Genomic DNA, 19,521 nt, shown 5'->3' with positions numbered 1-19,521 from the left:
TAAGTAATTCCTTCTGCACGCTTGCTCGCGGAGGAATTTCTTCTACGCGCCTGACTCGCCTTCTATCTACCACATATCCATATTTTATACATGTGCGTGCACGTTTCACCAACTTCTCCTGGAACACGTATGACAAAGTTAATCGCACGATATTTCCTCTTTTGGGAGAGAACAATTACTCGCTGGGAATTGCCAGTCACGCGTCGACAAATCGATCTGCTCGACGAGAAAATCTCACCTAGGCATCCGATCATCTGGTCATCTGGTCCAATCGCATGTGCATTTGCAAAATAATTTCCATCTCGATGTTATTGCTAGTCGCAGAAAGTTGCACCGACTACTCCCAGCATCTATTAATTAACAGACATCTTCGGACATTGAGGAGAATAAAATGAGAAGAAATTGAGGAAGAATGTAATTTTGCATGTGTAAACTGAATATTAAAGCTGAATAACCAAGAGTATACACATGTATATACAACTAATTTTTCATACGCGACAAACAGACTCGAACGTTATATCATTCGATCGATTGTATCGTGGCGAGTAAAAGTTGTCCTCACAACTTTTCGATTCGATCTCTCGTTTTCGAGCTATTCACGAAAAAATGCTTTCTCGCTAGTGGTCGTTTGTTCGCTGCGTTACTATATAAGGACGCAACGAACTCCATCTAGCGTGTAGTATGAAAGGAGAGACGTTTAGCACTCCCCTAGGCAAGGATGGACACATATACATGGTAAGGGCACTGTCGCCCTTCGGCGGCACTTACCGTATTTTTTTTCGGCTAATTGCAACGCCATGCGACTAATTATTCGACGTAAATTGAAAATGAGATGCGATGAGAAAAATGAAGAAGCTTATAGATCGGAGCGGAATTGAAATACAATACCCCAGCATCTATTAATTAACAGACATCTTCGGACATTGAGGAGAATAAAATGAGAAGAAATTTTGAGGAAGAATGTAATTTTGCATGTGTGAACTGAATATTAAAGCTGAATTGCCAAGAGTATATACATGTATATATAAGTGTATATACATGTATATACAACTAATTTTTCATACGCGACAAACAAACTCGAACGTTATATTATTCGATCGGTTGTATCGTGGCGAGTAAAAGTTGTCCTCACAACTTTTCGATTCGATCTCTCGTTTTCGAGCTATTCACGAAAAACTGCTTTCTCGCTAGTGGTCGTTCGTTCGCTGCGTTACTATATAAAGACGCAACGAACTCTATCTAGCGTGTAGTATGAAAGGAGAGACGTTTAGCACTCCCCTAGACAAGGATGGACACATATACATGGTAAGGGCACTGTCGCCTGTCGGCGGCACTTACCGTATTTTTTTTTTCGACTAATTGCAACGCGATGCGACTAATTATTTGACGTAAATTGAAAATGAGATGCGATGAAAAAAATGAAGAAGCTTATAGATCGGAACGGAATTGAAATACAACGTTGGAAATTTGGTGCTTTCTGTTTTATTATATTATTTATGAAAGTGCTATCGATCGTAGTTGGCAGATTTTTCGACAAATACGTTTTGCAAAGCAATTTATTTAAAATATAAACGAAGAAATGAAATTTACGGAGGGACAATGTTTCCACAGAGTTTGTGGCAGCTACGGAGTCTCTGTTATCTAATATTTTATTTATGAAAATGTTATCGATTATAAATACCGGAAATGAAATAAACATCGATGTGACAAGTCGAGATGATAGGAATTTCGTTATTTGTTTCATCGATGATCGTTTTCGCACTTGTTTATCTTTTCAAATACTGCGATAATTTATAGAAATCAATCATTTCCAAAGCGCAGAATTCTCGTCATATAAATTTATCGTTCTTGTTCTGAATGAATAATACTGATAAATTATTTGAAATATAAAATACACGACATTTTATCATAAACAGCGATGCTATGCAAATGCAATTTCCACCGGGTCCTCTCAACATCACGTACATCCACGTAACATTTCGTTAAATAATCTAACTGTCATTTTCAGTTATCCCATCATTACGAATAAAAAAGAAACGCGCATTAAATCGGCCCATCGCTTCAAACCCTCGATCAAACACGATTTATAATTATCTCGAGACAGAACTAATTATTTCAAACGTTGATTATACGTACATTCGGAAATATGTTTGCAGAAAAATATCGATAAACGCCAATTACTTATGTATGCGTGCACACGTTAGAATATGCTGCTGACGGCTTCTGCGGATTATTTTATCTCGTACGATCACGACTCGACTTTCCAGATATGTTTTTCATGATTAATACGCTTCGTCGAAATAATTACATTGCGTTACGATAACTATATTCTTCGTAATACTCGGTGGTAAATAGCAAAAATATATTGGGTTGGCAACCAAGTGATTGCTGATTTTGTCATTAGGTGGTAATTACAAAATCAGCAATCACTTATTTGTCAATCTAATAGTCACTTCGATGGCAAATAGTAAAATGCTATTTCAAAATATATTGGATTGGTAACGTGATTGCTGATTTTGTCATTAGGTGTTAATTACAAAATCAGCAATCACTTAGTTGTCAATCTAATAGTCACTTCGATGGCAAATAGTAAAATGCTATTTCAAAATATATTGGATTAGTAACTAAGTGATTGCTGATTTTGCCATTAGGTGTTAATTACAAAATCAGCAATCACTTAGTTGCTAACCCAATAGTCACTTCGATGGCAAATAGTAAAATGCTATTTCAAAATATATTGGATTAGTAACTAAGTGATTGCTGATTTTGCCATTAGGTGGTAATTACAAAATCAGCAATCACTTAGTTGCTAACCCAATAGTCACTTCGATAACAAGTTCATACCATACATATCACAATATAGTCCCATTAAGCAATAACTATATTCTTCGCAGTACTTGATGGTTAATTGTAAAATGCTATTTCAAAGTATATTAGTTTGGCAACTGAGTGATTGCTGATTTTGTGATTACCACCTAATGACAAAACCAGCAATACCTTGGTTGCCAAGCCAATAGTCACTTCGATAGCAAATTCATACCATACCTCATTAAGCGGAGAATCGCCTCGCATAATCATTCGAATGTACCATAACGCAAACGAAATTCGCGATGAATTTTTTCTAACAAATCGATGACGAAAATATCGTCGATGAGATATACACCTGTATAGGTGAAAATAATAACGGAGCCGAAAGAGGGCAAAGGAGAACACACACGCACGAATGGGTTCGCATATCGCATGGCATGCCACCTTTTCGTCTTCATGCTTGCCCGGTTGTATCTTCGATTCATTTGCATATTTAGGATCCCTGGCTGGCGCCCCTCCTTTCTCTTTCCTTCGTCGACCTCCTCGTCTTCTCTGGCAGCCGGCTCGGAAATCTTCTCCGGCAGACTAAAAACTGAATTAATACGATCCCTTTAATAAGTCAACGCGCACCGATCGTCACGATATTACGAAAGTAGCTAACAACTAACAGCTGGCGCCGGGTAATTTTAGAAGCGCCACATTTCCAGCGATAATATCGAGTCACCAAATATGTAAAGCATTATACCGCACAAGTACATATTTTTCTTCCTTTTTTTTGTGTGTGTGCGTGTGTGGTAGAAGTAGATTCAACAGTGGGAATTGTAATATTTAATCTACTTTATCTCCTACCTGTGTGTTCCTCATTGTGCATTTTACGTGCACCTCGTGCAGTGTTTTTCCCTTTGTTAATGTGGCGCATTTCCGAGGAAACTTCCCGCGGGAAATTTTAAACAATTCGAATTTACACGCATACAAGCTCGGTATAGTTCAAGGGTTTTACCAAGAAGATTTCGTAAAGGTATCGCACACAACGTTATGAGATATGATACAAACGTAATGTAGAAATTCATCAATGATTAAATACAGTGCCATATGCGTAATAATAACGACACGTGAAACAATATATTTCTGAAAATAGAAAGGAAGTTTGTAGAAATTATACAGTTGAACGAAAGGTTGGCAGGATAATTTCCAACGCAGGAGATGAAACATATTCCTCCTGATAATCCTTAGACGTAGATCTCTGCTACCCCAGTATTTGATAATAGTTTAATAATCCATTTGACAAAATACCATTTCTCTGTTTATTTTCTCGAGGCGGATCGAGTCCGCCTGTAATTAACGACTAACGTAACAGCTTAAAGGTTAAAGCTATTTAGGGCCACGGTTATAAAACTTACCCTCACACTTGATCTAAACTTAGAATTAAACGAAACGTCGATAAACATTTTTACGAGGACGGAAATTTTCCTCCGTGTTTTAACTTTCAATATAAATATACTCTGGCTTTTATCATATTTTCTAGCGTCGATAGAGAAACACCTGGATTTAGATAATATTCCATGAAATTAGAACTCTGCAGTCTTATTGAAACTGCATAGTGTAAACCTGGGAACACAGTGAGTTGGAATATATCAAAAAATATAGTCAAAATGCCAAACGAATTATCGCGTACGATTTAAAGATTGTAATTACATCTTCCTCCTGAAATAATAAATAGCGTGAACGCGCAGATACGAGAAAAGGGGACGTTAAAATAAATGGGACCAAAGCGCCATACGAATCAAGTGTACCTTACAATTACTCGTAATTCGATATTCACGTCATCGTTATATCTTTTGCTCCAACAATAGCGCGAATTACGTCAATTACAACCGTTGCAATTGTACCTTTAACCATTCAACCGTCCAAGCCAATCATCTCTCGAATTTTGAAACGGAAAAAAAGGAGAGAAAAATGAGAAAAGGGAGGACCTCTTCACTCGCGGGTTTGATACAACTAATATCCCGATCGTCGGGTTAATAATATGATTATTCCCACTCGGAGCCCGTCGATGCCTGTCATCCATCGAGCCAGGATATGGTTGAAAATGAAAAACCGACCGCGTTCCCGTGGCAACCGAATTGAAAGCTGAAACGAGCCTGATATCGGCCAACAAAATTCCCCAATCAAATACGCGTTCTATCTCCATTATCGGCCCTTTCCCTGCGCCGCCAGCCCGGTAACCACATTTTCGTTTTCCGCTACGCGGATGACGCAAACCGTGGGAGAGCCACGCAATCGTAGGGAAATTATGCGAGCGTCGCATGGCATCCTACGCAATTTCAATAATCGTTAACCCCTGTTTCTCTGTCCTTCTTCACAGACGACATAATAACGCCCGTCTACGTCGCGCCAACGAGGTCGCCGACGACGTTCAGGCCGAAGCATCACAAGGAGGACCTTCAGCGCCCGTCGTGCGACGACGAGGAGGACTGCGAGGATGGCTCCGGGGAACCCGTCACCACCGAGGAGATCTTCGTCACATCCGCCACTGGTCCGTTTCATTTCATTTTCATTCCCTTCTGCATTTTCTGTGTATCCGCCTCCTGCCATTTACTTTGATCGTATTTTACTCCTGAGCTTGCAGCAATGGCCTGGCGATCGTTGACCAATTGACTAAACTTGTCAGGACGTTCGTTAAACGTTCCTGTCCATGTGGCGAAATTACCAACAGCCAAACCAGCGGTGGGTTAACGCCTTGACTGCCACGCCAGAATCACACGTTTCGCTCAGGACGCCACGGAAATGTTTTTATTATTCGTATGATGGCAAAATAATAATAAATTGATGTTCGAGCTGGCGACTAAGTCGGAGCGCCGCTCAGGATGGCAAATAAATTGGAGCACCGTTCAGGATGGTAAATAAGCCAGTGCGGCGCGTTCTTGAAACATTCAAAGACCTCTGAACGCTGATTAGATATTTTTAATCGCTTCGGTTATTTCATTTCTGGCAAATTCATTAGACTTGCCATTAATTTTAATGCTTCTGCCACCGGACGTCACGCGATCGATCGTCGTCTTCGTATTGCAAATGTTGCATAATCTTTCTCAAACAAGGAAGCATATGTGAAATTCATACGACCAGTTCTTGGTCTCTTTAACGCTTCTTATCAAACCTTTCTGATAAGACTGTTATTAAATCCCATGTACTCGGCCCGAACTTTCACCTTTGCGGGAATTTTGGCCGATTTTTCTCTCTCTTTTCTCCCCTTTTTTAGTTTCCTATTGTTTGTTGTTTTCGGAACGCTTGATTTGCCTATACTCACAACGAACCATACTATGCCAGGTATTGATCCTCCGCGCATAGTTTCCTCTCGTTCACTTGCTAGTATGCGCTACGTGCTCATGCAGGCGGAGTATTTCCAAGACTCGTGTGGTTTTCCAAGGCTCGACGCGCCGGAAATTCGTCTGATGGTCTTTTTCAAGAGCCACGGTTTTCGTATTCCGTTCGGAATGGCTTTACACAGCATTGTTGATGAAAGAGACTTCTTGTTTAGAGAATGCTCGAGAGGAGTTTCCATTAAAGCGTATCTAGTTCGAGAAACATTTCCTGCGCACGATTCTGTCACTCGACCCAAGTACTGCTTTTCTATTACTGTCGTTACATCTCCGCATCGTTCGACGATGCTTCTTTTCTTCTTTTGCTTCCCACTCCTCGCCTCTTTCTAATTCCGCCAGTTCAAAGACGGTACGACGATCATTTACGAAGCTGTTGATAATCTCCTCGAGCTTCTCTCGTCTGCAGAAATACAGCCGCGACTTTTTCGATGCTAGAAACGATCTCTCTTGCTTTACGCAAGTCGAAGTGGAGTACGCGTAATTAAAATCGAAAACAATTGCTCTTAGTCGGATAAAGTATAGTCGGTTCTAGTAGAACGATATGAAAATATCGGACGATTAAATACGATGATTAAAAACGCGCCTTTCTGTACAAGATATTTTATTCCCGATTTCTTCCTATCTTCGTATAATCTAGAATTCATTAAGGTAAGACAATAGATCCACGAACGTCGAAGATCAACTGTTATATGTACAAATATTGACAACGAAATTTGCCCGCCGAACAACGTCGAGGATCGCGCGGGATGAAAAACAGTCGATGAAAATCGCACGCAGCCTCCGGTGACGTTCCTCTGCACGCACCACCGCATTAATATTTATTGCGAACCAGGTGGAATCGTCTGCCTTCCTTTACGCTGTTCGTAATCGAAGCAAATCGAGTTCGACGAGCTTTGAAACCATTAGCGTGAATAAATGAGAAAAAGTGAGAAAAGAAGCTAACGAAACAGAAAAGAAATGGAAAAATGGGAAAAGAAGATCGAGGCACGCATGGAAGCTCGTTATGGAAATACTTGGCCCGTGGGCGTCCTCTTCATCTGCATATCCCTCGACTTGATGCGGCGAAAGCTCCGCCAATCCCCACTGCCACTGGTTAAGTTGACCGTCACGAAAATAGCACTCCCCCGTTCGACGAGATCGTTGATGCGACTTCTTTTCAGTACGCCGCTCTTCATCGCGGAATAGGAAGCTCCTCTTCATCGCCGCTCGCCGCTCGTTTATCATGGTTGAGGCAATTTCGCGTCCAACGTCGAGCAAAACGTCCGGAACAACCTTCGTCGAGTTCGTTTCTCCATTTTACTACTCCGTTTTATCATCTTATTATTCATTTTTATTCACCAGATTCACATTCGACGAAATCCTGATTCGGCTACTTTATCACGCGATTGAAGCTTCGCTGCAACGTAGTTGAACAAGTTTGATTAATCTCGTTGAAGTAATTGTATCACGTAGGGAAAAACTGTAGTGTAATTTGGTCGAATGGTAGCTACCGATCGATGGTTTTATAGATTTCTGTTTCAGCTGAACACGACATCGTCGTGTCACCTGTCGAGAAAGTTTGGACAGCCTTGTTGGAGTAATTGTATCATACCGTGTATGGAGAAATAGTAAAGTAACTTGGTTGGATAGTAGCTTTCGACCGATGGTTTCTTGTTTTGTTTAAATTGTTTCATCCAAAATCCATATCGTTTCATCTAAAATCGATGTCGTTCAATTTTTTGAGGAAGTTTGAAAGTCTTCTAGGAGTAATTGTACTATACCCTGTGTGGAGAAATAGTAGCATAAAGTAATTTGGTTGGATAGTAGCTCTCGACCGATGGTTTTATGGTTTCTTGTTTTATCTAAATTGTTTCATCCAAAATCTATACTGTTTCGTTTAAAGCCGATGTTCTTTTCGATTTTTTGATAAAATTTGGACAGTTTTCTAGGAGTAATTGTATCATACCATGTATAGAGAAATACTAAAGTAACTTGGTTGGATAGTAGCTTTCGACCGATGGTTTCTTGTTTTATTTAAACTGTTTCATCCAAAATCCATATTGTTTCATCTAAAATCGATGTCGTTCAATTTTTTGAGGAAGTTTGGAAGTCTTCTAGGAGTAATTGTACTATATCCTGCATAGTACAATACTCCTATAGTAGGAGAAATAGTAGTGTAAAGTAATTTGGTTGAAAAGAGTAGCTTTCGACCGATGGTTTTATGGTTTCTTGTTTTATCTAAATTGTTTCACCCAAAATCCATACTGTTCCGTTTAAAGCCGATGTTCTATTCGATTTTTTGAGAAAGTTTGGACAGTCTTCTAGGAGTAATTGTATCATACCATGTATGGAGAAATAGTAAAGTAACTTGGTTGGATAGTAGCTTTCGACCGATGGTTTCTTGTTTTATTTAAATTGTTTCATCCAAAATCCATACTGTTCCGTTTAAAGCCGATGTTCTATTCGATTTTTTGATAAAGTTTGGACAGTCCTCTAGGAGTAATTGTATCATACCATGTATGGAGAAATAGTAAAGTAACTTGGTTGGATAGTAGCTTTCGACCGATGGTTTTATGGTTTCTTGTCTCATCTAAAGACCATATTGTTTCACTTAAAGTAGATATCCTTCGATGTTTTAAAGAAGTTTGAACAGTCTTGTTGAAGTAATTGTAAAGTAATTTGGTTGGATAACAGCTTTCGACCGATGGTTTTATGGTTTTTTCTTTCATCTGAAATCGATATCGTTTCATCTATCGAGAAAGTTTGGACAGTTCTGTTGTAGTAATTGTATTATTCTATCTACGGAGAAATAGTGGCGTAAAGTAATTTGGTTTGGGTAATAGCTTTCGACCGATGGTTTTGTGGTTCCTTGTCTCATCTAAAGACCATATTGTTTCATTTAAAGTCGATGTCGTTTCAATGTTTTAAGAAACTTTGAACAATCTTATTGAAGTAATTGTAAAATAATTTGCTTGGATAACAGCTTTCGACCGATGGTTTCATAGTTTTCTTTCATATAAAGTCGATATCGTTACATTTTTTGAGAAAGTTGGAACAATCTTATTGCAGTAATTATACCATACGTATAAAAAAATAGTAGCCTAAGGTAATCTGGTCGAATAAAGGTCGTCGATCGATGATTATTAATTTAATTTTCATATCGTTACATCGTTTGAAGAAATTGAAGTTGTATCTTGTTGAAATCCTATCATATTATGTACAGACAAACGTGATAGTTCTCCAATATCATAGTCTTCTATTTAATCTTCAATTATCATAGATATTTAAAAAACTCTAAATTAAATTGCTTCATTCATAAAACCAATTAATATTTAACAAACGGTTGCGAGTTTGACGACAAAATTACTTTTTTTTTAAACTATTCTCAGAGAGGTGTAATTTTTGAGGACAGCAGACGCTTCGATCGACGAATCCTAGCCGGTTAACGAACCTACCCGGTAGACATATCGTAACTAGTTCAACCGCGAATCGATGGCGAACGTTGTAAAGCGAGCTTTCTGCCTCGCATGTTATGTTTCGTGTGTGCACCGACTTACAATTAGTCAAGGCTGTTTCTTTAACGATCATCGACCCCACGACCACGTCTACTGACATTCCGATTCTAATCGTTTCGTATTCCTCCAGCGATGAAAGGAATTCCGCCTCGAAACAAGAGTGAAGCTTTCTGCGACGTAGAGTCAGTGCATTTAGAAAAATATTTGCTTCCAATAAAACGAGTATTTTAAACAGAATCGAATACCGTGACAACGTTGGATATTTAGAATATTTAAAAAGAACTCAAACGACAAATTACTCGCGCCTCTTCGTTCTCTTCGCTTTCATGGATTCTCCAAGCATTCTCGTGAACTTTGTACCTCGTGAACTCTCGTGAACTTTCCACTGTCGGCAAAGCAAGGCGAGTTACCTCTAGTGTTATACAAAATTAACGCAAGTTGCTAGTTGCTCGACTCAGCTTAATCCAGCCACTTCATCATTAACTATCAACCCTACTTCAACCTTGGATGAACGTCAACCGACCAACTTTTCTTCCTTCAACTCTGCTACGTGTTTTCCATCACCCAACGATCCCTTCGTGCGTCTAATTTCAGCCAAACTATCAAACGCCTGTTGTTTGCTGAGGATTAGCAGGGAAAAGTATCTCGCAGACTATAGTCACACTAATTTCCCCAGAAGCAAATACGTTGCTGCACATGTACAGTTCTACGCATAGTTGCTGCGATAGCTGCTCGATACATAACATCTGTTCGCTTAAAACGTCGTATCTAGCATTTCCTCGTCAGCCGAAACATTTTAAAACCCCTGAAAATTCTCGTGCATTTTCAGCTCTTAAACCGAGTCGTATCACTGTGACGAAATTCTGGCTGGATATTTTAATCCTGTTGTTCTGTGTCCAAAACGAATACTACATTTCGCTAGATATTATCACGATATGAGTAGCTTGCACTCGTTACACGAATAAAGTAGGAGACCTAAGAAAATGGTATCGGAGGGAAGCGAACAGTCGAAGAGAAGAGCAGAGTTAAATGGAGCGAAGGCAAACGTGTCGAAGAGTATAATATAAATCGTCAGCTTGGACGTGGCTGAGAAGAACAGGAAAAGTATACCCAGCTTGTAATCAATTCTTCGTAAAAATAGAAGCCAGACGAGGACCTAACGATCGTGGATTCTGCGTAAAACCGAGCCATACTCCGCCAATTACGAAACATAACGGTGAGGGTTGTAATTAGGAAACATCGCCAGGCCGAGCTACAAGCACGAGGCAGCCGACATCTGAAATTTCCCGGAAACTTTCAACCCGTTTTACGTAAACGTGTCTATAGTGGCGCGTTTGTCACGACGTTACGAAAGGGCAGAGCGAAAAAGGAAAGCAATTAACCGGTCGTAGAGCGAAGTTGTATAGAAACGCGTATATACAGAACGCAGTAGACGACGGTGGTCGGTATGCGTGCGTGAATGATCGAACGGTTGTCCCTGGAAGCCAGGAAACACGAGTCCCAGAGCGTGGTTGGGTGCTCGCAACGTGGCTGCTGGCCACGCACGCGTGAATATCGCCGGCCTACGCACGCGTAAATATTGTCGGTAGCACGTTACTACCCCATCCCCCTGTTGGAGCCAATCGGATACACGTAATTGCAGCAGCCGGCTGACGCTTCCCTCTCTATCTCTGTCTGTGTTTCTCGTTTCCATATCCGAAAGCAGACTCGAGCTCGGTGGCGTACACGACGGGCCGCGAGTACACGACCAGCCACATCAGCACGCAAACGTCTCCAGGCTCGCCGTCGACATCGACCCGGGACATCGTCACCGACTCCGTCCAGTACAATGTGTCAACCACAGACCTCGAAACCAGCCACGTCAGGTGAGTTTGCCAGTTCCTCGCGAGGACACCCGCGGCGACGTTGGAACCTCGCCGCCACACGAATTCCGCTAAGTCGTCCGGGGTTCGTTGTGCGTGCACATCTGCTGCGTTTCCGGCGACACGTCGGTTCCGGCGTCGTTGCTCCGCGCCAATTTTCAACTCTTTCCATCGCCATCCAAACGTATTCCATTTTCCTTCTCGCTGTTGCTTTTCTTTTCTTTTGGTTCTTTTTTTTTCTGCGTCAGGTGGACTTTCGTTGCTCGGCCAGAAGTTTGGAATCGCTACAGAGTGTTGTACGGGAGGTTTCCATACCTAGGGGAGCTCTTTCGTTACAAGTTGGTCCAAGTGAGAGAAACTGTAACTACGCGTTAATTTCGAATCGACGATGCAACTTGCGAAGCGATTCCGGGTTTCTGGTTTCTTTACGTGCTAAAGGTACTTCGGTTGCTTCAGAAGCGAGCTGTGAGTCAGAAGTTTCCGATCGTTGCAACATGTTGCTCGGGAAAATTTGGAAAATAATTTGCTTTTAAAGTCGCGTTATTCTCGGAAAGGAAATTATTATCGTCGTCTCTGTGATGTTTTCATTTTAAAAATGATAGAATTAGCGGCTGCTAGAATTACAGTGAGCAATTCCAAATTTCTCAGTGGTAGCGTACGTATACGTGTTTGCTTATTTTTCACTGGCGATTAGATCGCTTCTCGGATTCTCAGCGTACTTTTCCATCATTATGACAGCTGTATATATCGACAAATTCTTTCGTGCACGTTTTATTTAACTCTATGATTTTTGCAACACTGTTAGAGACACGTAAATTTATTGTACCATATTTCGCTAGGAAAACCATAGGAATGGAAAGAGAGATTTATGGAATAGAGAAAATTAGATATCGTATTATGTAGGTTTTTCACGCCTTTATTTTATTACGTCCGATTTATTTGACAGAAATTTCGTCCAGAGGTTGCGCTTTATTTTTTCGAGGAAATGGAAAAACTTGCGAACTGTTCCAGGTTTTTTTTTTTTTAACCCGCTGTTAAACGACGTATATAATGTGGCTTAACGTTCTAATAATAATGCTTTGTTCCATATCAAAGGAATTGATTTTAGGGAAACAATAATAACGTGTTTATGAAGTAATCATGCAGAATATCTACATAATTATAATTATTCGGACATTAATTATTATACAGCCATAGAATATCTCGATGTTTCAAGCGTTAAAAATATATATTTGCAATTTTTAATGTACTTTGTATTTCCTACTGACGCAGCAGACGCAATTTTTGATTTTTACACAAAATTCCAGAGTTTGATGTTAAATTTAATTCGTCAGTTTGATTAATTAAGAGTTTCAACTGATTCGTCCGATCGAACGTTTAAAACTGGCGGTAGATTTAGCTGCTGGTCGAATTGTTCGAGACGAAATTGATAGTAGCAATAGTGTTTGCAATTTCCTCCATTGCGATCTTAAAATTGATTAGCAATCATTTGCTCGTTACTATAAATTCCCAAATATACGTTCGGAGAAATAAATTCTCGTGGCTGATATTTCGAATACGCTTCGTTTTTAAACAGCGCGTTAACGTAAATTAATGATCACATGATTATTCCGTACCTTAAATATTATACTAACGTCGCATAATTTTCCGCTTTATCAAATTTTCCACACGCTTGCCACGAGGACGACTGGAAATATCTCAATTTTCCTGTATTTTCTTCGCTTAACGACTTCCCTCTCGACAGAGAAATAAAAATACCAGTTATTTGCAAAATCCTTACGAAAAGTATTATCGATAGAATCAACGAATTATGAAAATGTGAGACGATGGTCTCTGAATTTTGGGAATTTTTCAAAACATTAAACCATCGAAAAATATTAATTTTCCGTGAAATTAACAAATTTCAGAATAGATAAAAATACCGTGGAAGTTCGTTTATCCGATCCAGTTTTTGTTCACTGTCAGTTACGCGAACTCGTGACCGAGTAACTTTATTATCGTCCAACTCGTCGGTTATCCGAAATATTTTCTGCCCTATCGGATAAAGCAACTTGTATCGTGAAAGCGCGATAGACAGAAAATGATGGAAACTTATTCTCGATAAATGCGATTGTTCGAGCTTGCATGCTTCTAATCAGAGTTCGTCCCGTTATAGCAACTGAAAGAATATGTGGAGGATTTTCGACTGCTTTTACATTCATAACTGTTATATCATAGATATTATCTGTAAATTAAAAATCTTCAATTTAGTTATACATAAACGAATAATTAACATCTATTTGCTGCATGAACTGCATACATGATATGAAAAACGCAACAAATTTGAGTAACAAAGGAATGACCATTCCTTGACCAGTTGGTTGTTTCTGACGAGTATACTCGTCGTGCGTAAGAAGAAGTTACAATTTGCTGTTTGAACACGTTCGTCGCCACGTCGCACATATCTATACGACGGGTATACTTGCGATGGTGACGCTCTTCTTGTTCGAGTTAATTAATTAAATATACGATATTATATATAGGATATACAAACATCAAAGACACATTATACCATACTTTTTATTAATTTATATTCTGGGTAATATATTACATTATACTATATCGTATGGTATTCGTTAAAACATTCCAAACACATTTGGGGTGATGTTATGACTATCCCTTATGACTACTCACTTTCACGCTGTTTACTCAACACTTTGAGCACGAAAACATCACTGATGTACGTCTCACAAGTATGCTTCTCGACTAAATGAAAGATCCGAGGTATATGCCATGAGATCTCTCGGAACACTCTAGCTGGATAGCTTATCGCTTTCTCCATTCCAGAAATAAATAATCTTTTCTTTATAATGAATCGAAGGGGATAAACAATGAATTCCTGCTTGTCGCTCTATTTACGTTCTGGGTACCGGCGGTCGGATTTGGGCCCCGCAGGAAGCTTAGCCGAATCACACTGCGACGAACGTGTTAAACTGCAACATAGTAAACTGGAGTGACAAAATTAAGAAACAAAGCGGTCGTTTCGTTGCAACTTCATTGCAACAGCCACGCACACTCCGTGTTTCACGAGTATACTCGTCGTCATTACACACATTTTGGCTTTCCAAAAGGATCGCAGCTGGTTCTGAATTTTTCATTAAGCTGTCGATCGTTACGTTCAATTATCATACTTAGAACGATAAAGATGATCGATAAAGCATTCAGGTGACTCACAATGACTCGTTTCGAACGTTGCAGCAGTGTTGTGACGCAGAGATCGAGCACCGTGACGACCCAAACAACGACCACGGAGATGACGGACCCACCTCCACCGCCTCCACCGCCCATCTACCCGCCGATGCCGACGCCGCCGAAGAACAACAACAACAACAAGAGGATAACGTCCGAGGCGGCAGAGAACGCGGCGCTGATAATCGGCATCATAGCCGCCGCATTGATCGCCATCGTGCTCATCATTCTCATCATCCTCAAGTTCAAGAATCGTCCAGAGACCAGCTACAAGGTGGACGAGACGAAGACCTTCTGCCAGGACCCGAACGCGGCGCTGCTCGGCGCCGCTGGCTCCGGCCAGCCGTTCAACGGGCCCATGAAGAACGGCGCAAATGGCAGCAAAGCGAACAAGAAACGAGAACTGATAGACATCAAAGAGTGGTACGTGTAGAGACGGCCAGCCTTCGAGATTCACGCGTCCGCTTGAGTGGCGCACGTGCTCTTGAAAACCTCGTGGCCAGGTGAACACGCGAGTCCAAGAACTTGACGAGGAACGTGTGACAGCCTCTTCTTAGGTCCTTCGTTGGTGCTAGGGGAACTATTTAGCTATTAGTTTTTCGACGCGTTTCTCCACGAACGTTAGAACGGGCTGTGTTCCTCGCGGATAAACGCGGCGAACGAGAGAGGAGACTGCGCCCGAGACGAGTCGTCTCGAGCGATCTTCGCAGACGTCGTGATGCGATCGTTGTTCCGGCGGCACACGACCAGACAGGCAAAATCCCATCTCCTCCGTGTCTCAGCCGCCGGTCAACCTTAGGTGAATCAGCATTATAAGCATATCCAATGTTATATCGATGGAGATCCAGCCTGGTCGACGCTGTGCGCGACGATCCTGTCGGCGGAGGCTGCGCGCGTCCAGGATGGAAGACACCGAGCGGTTCGAAGCTCGCTGCGGCGATCGGCGTGACGAGACCGATCGCGTCGACTGGAAAGGCAGAGGAAGAGGCAGATGAAGAAACGCAGACGCGAAAGAGAGAAGAAGGGAAAGGGATAGAGGCACGGAAGGTGCGTTGCGGAAGGATGTATGGAATGGTTGTGCCGATCGAAAACGTGTCCGAGCGGACGTGGAGCATGGCGTTGTTACTCTTCGTCAGAGCGACGCTCGGCTTTAGTTGCAGCACTTTGTCGGCGCTAACGCGACGTCGAGCACAGGCGACGCGACTCGGAGCGTTGAGTCCTCGAAATACGAGCGCGCCACTTGCCCGAAAAAAGAAAAGAAATTGAAAGGGAGAGACGAATATTCTCAGATAAAATCAAACTTCCTCGTTGCTAGATGTGTTGTTAGTTGTATATTCGTTGTACATGCACAGGTTCATCGCGCATTCAGGTGCACGATGATCCTGCTTCAGGCGGAGCGTTCGAGAGGAGAAACGATCGTTCGAGGAGACTTAAATTGTGCGCGCCACGTATTTCGAGGATCGGCAAAGACCAGCAGAGTCTTTCTACCAGGAGAGTAAAATTCGCTTTGGTTCGGACGTTGCCATAGTCCATGAAGCGCGCGCGCAGAGCGACGAGAAAGTGTTGGAATTAACGCGCAAGAACGAAAGTATCAATACGAACGATCCTATCTAGCGATTAATGAACTTATTGTTGTATAGAAGAAAGCAAAAAACAAAAATATATATATATACATACACGATATTTATCGATTATGTTATGCGTGTAAATTGTTTATTAAATTATAGATTTTATTAACACAACAATGGAAGAGAGCGTGCAGATACGTGTTACGGTGTGCATGATGGAAACGGTATGAAAGGGATGAGAGATAGTCCGCGTTGTTTTGTTTGAATATAAAGAAGCGACTCGGTGTATTAGCCGTAAATTTAACGCGTTCTTGCGGGACGCGGGCATTGTAAGCTGTAAGTGATCGCGCGCGGAAACGCTCGGAGGACACTGTCGAAATAGTAAATGACACGTAGCCATGCGCAGATCGATGCTTATACGTATACACAGGGTGTGAACGCAGTATTGCCAAAAAAAAAACAAAGAAAAAGACAAAAAAACGAATCAAGCTTGACCGGTGTTTAACCCTTTGATGTCCGAAATCGCCAGCGCGCGTTCCTTCCTCGTGTCGCTTTATCTCTAGTCTTTATACTCTCCGTGGAAGACTATCGTTGTTTCCTTTGCAGAGAATGATCAGTCTTGCATCTTCTTGCTTGCGCCACGCGATGCTTCCTTTCGTTTCGCGTCTCTGTCGGATATCCCGCTGCATATCTGCCGAAATAAAAATTGTCAAGCGGAATTTCGCTGCGCGTGCATCCTCGAACAAAGGGCTGCAAAGGGTTAATTATACTGGCGCGTGGCAGGAACTCCATTTCGTGGATATTCGAGGCCGTTTCGATCCAGCTGTATCCGCCTCTATAGAAACTCTCCGCGGGCTTCTCCTCCGGCTTCCAGCCGACAGCCGCATCTCTTCTCACGATGCACCTTGCCTCTTGCGCGACCAAAGTATAATTATCGGCGAAATACTCTATATTTTCGTATCACGCTGCTTGGTGTTCCCGGCTTTCTAACGGGCGTCTGGTCGAGACTGGTGTTCGCGCTGCAACTACGTGTACATAGAAATTACTGTTCTACCGTGTGTTGAATTGATAATAAATTTAAGACAGATATCCTGCAGACTATCGATGCTTTAATTTCTGTACAATGTACGTTTCATTCGTTGTTCGTTTATTTTATTCACGCGTGAACGACCAGGGCACATTGTCACGTGAAAACGGCACCAGTCTGGACCAGCTGACGATCCAGTTGGTTCGTAGATCCAAGGTCCTCGTCGACGAACCTAAGCCAAATTGCTACTCGTTGCCGTAATTAGGTCGTCTCTATCGCCGCGAAGCTGCTGAATTACCTAAACTCCCGCTGGGATTTCCTTAAGCGAAAGCGCTCGTCCAAATGTCCCGCAGTCGGCTAAAGGACTTCTCTCTCACGAACGTCTCTCGATAAAGCGTGTGTCGTCTGGAAAAGAAGGAAGAATCGTAGAATCGATGGATGAATTCGCGGATAAGCAATAATGAAACGTGATACCGACAAGAAGGGGGATCTGTAAGTTCAATTAATTTAAGATCGTTCGATACGTACTCGCTTGCAATTGATTTTCCTGTGGACTGTGAACGTGCGTCGTCCCACAGCGATCGACCATTCGTCGAAACGGCAAGCGCCAGTGTGTGACACTCTGAATGAACGAAAGAGTTAGAAAGAGAAAGAGAGAGAGAGAGAATGTGAAGATGACGCTTAGACGGGAGGTCGAGAGGAGGAAACGTTCTCGTTTCGGCAAGGAAACTGGCTGACAACGAGATACGAAGAAAACGTCCAATCGTTAAAAGGCTTCTAAGTTGTACAATTATTGTAAAATGTTCAAGAACTCTGCACTTGGTGCCTCGATCATCGTGCGACGTCCTGAGTCTCGTTCCAAGCGAGGAAATTTAAAAAGAAGTTTGAAGGAAGAAAAAGAAAGAAAAAGAGAAAAATAGGAATTTTCTCAGCCTCTTAGTTACCTCCTCTCTCTCTCTCTCTCTCTCTCTCTTCCACGAAATGCAACGATTATTTCAATCGCCAAGTGTTTCCAGCTTCGAAGAGATTGCACGGTGGCTAAATGTTCGAGGAACGCCAGCAACTTTGTTCTCTGTTCGCTACTCGACCTCGCACCGCTTTCTCCAACGACTCACGGAGAAAGTTGGTGGAGGATTTTCTTATCGGATTTATCGTACCTGTTCTTGTTGATTCCACGGCGTGCGACTCTCGCTAACGAGTGCGCTCATTAGTCTCGTTATTCGCGTTGAACGCGCCTCGATGCGCGCTCCTACGACCCCGCGAAACTTCGTTCTCGTTATACTTCAATTATCGCTTCGATCGCCAACGATAAACGCGCTGTTATCGCGTCGCAGGTGAAACGCAGGCTACCGTTTTCCAGTATCCTGGCCGCTCACACGCTCTCTTTTTCTACTCACGTTCCGCCTGCGATTTTTACTCCACCGATCGTCCAATTTCTCTCCTTTTATCGGACGCCATTTTCTCCGTCGTTCCGGCTTCTTTGCTCGAATTCTCTCCTTTTATCGGACGCCATTTTCTCCGTCGTTCCGGCTTCTATACTCGAAATCTCTCCTTTTATCGGACGCCATTTTCTCCGTCGTTCCGGCTTCTTTGCTCGAATTCTCTCCTTTTATCGGACGCCATTTTCTCCGTCGTTCCGGCTTCTTTGCTCGAATTCCCTCCTTTTATCAATCGCCACGAAGCTTTCGAACGTTTTCCACGTAAGGAACTACCGCGCCAACTAACTTTCACAATTAGCGATTCGACGTGTACGACGGATGTCCAAGATCTGGGAAGTCCATGATATCACGCGGATGTTTCTTTCTCGGACAAGCATCGCTTTTCCGGTCGATCGCGCAAGCGACTCGACCAGCGTTCTCCAACAGGACGACGGTAGCAGAAACTTGGTGAGGCGTCACTTTCGATAACGTCGGAGTACAGGCTCTCAGGGAAGCACGATTAACGCGTTTTAATTAGAAGAAACTCCGAAGCCGAGGTCCGAACCGAACCGACCACGGTTCCCACGCATATCAGAACGAAAGACTCCTCGACCGATCCGATCGGCCGTTTCGTACGACGAGAGAGGAAATCGATGAAAAAGGGAATCGAAAGTATCACGGAGGCGAGTCACGGTATTTCTCGCGGTTTATCGGTGGTTCCCGGCTTTCTCTCTTT

At 42.2% G+C, this 19,521-nt stretch overlaps 1 protein-coding gene, 1 long non-coding RNA gene and 2 other non-coding genes across 13 annotated transcripts in view; all 4 read left to right on the top strand.

Moving 5' to 3' along the window:
- Positions 1-16,432, top strand: part of LOC132915224 (neurexin 1) — a 622,298-nt gene extending 605,866 nt beyond the window's left edge. For 9 of the 10 annotated variants that reach the window (XM_060974986.1, XM_060974985.1, XM_060974982.1 and 6 more), the window contains 3 exons: positions 5,174-5,344; positions 11,388-11,547; positions 14,782-16,432. In XM_060974986.1, coding sequence (XP_060830969.1) covers positions 5,174-5,344; positions 11,388-11,547; positions 14,782-15,205 — 755 coding nt within the window. In that variant the 3' untranslated portion in view covers positions 15,206-16,432. The remainder of the gene's footprint in view (positions 1-5,173; positions 5,345-11,387; positions 11,548-14,781) is intronic. The other variant, XM_060974978.1, reaches the window with a different exon arrangement.
- Positions 675-779, top strand: LOC132915399 (U6atac minor spliceosomal RNA). The gene has a single exon (XR_009659852.1). It is a non-coding gene; the product is annotated as a U6atac minor spliceosomal RNA (small nuclear RNA).
- Positions 1,245-1,349, top strand: LOC132915398 (U6atac minor spliceosomal RNA). The gene has a single exon (XR_009659851.1). It is a non-coding gene; the product is annotated as a U6atac minor spliceosomal RNA (small nuclear RNA).
- LOC132915274 (uncharacterized) lies at positions 7,815-9,277 on the top strand. The gene is made up of 3 exons (XR_009659818.1): positions 7,815-7,953; positions 8,328-8,525; positions 8,693-9,277. It is a non-coding gene; the product is annotated as an uncharacterized LOC132915274 (long non-coding RNA).
- Positions 16,433-19,521: the final 3,089 nt, after the last annotated feature.

This window comes from Bombus pascuorum, chromosome 16 (genome assembly GCF_905332965.1).
Source record: "Bombus pascuorum chromosome 16, iyBomPasc1.1, whole genome shotgun sequence".
Lineage (NCBI taxonomy): Eukaryota > Metazoa > Arthropoda > Insecta > Hymenoptera > Apidae > Bombus > Bombus pascuorum.
Note: the sequence above shows the minus strand (reverse complement) of the source record. Positions and strands in the feature narration are given on the sequence as shown.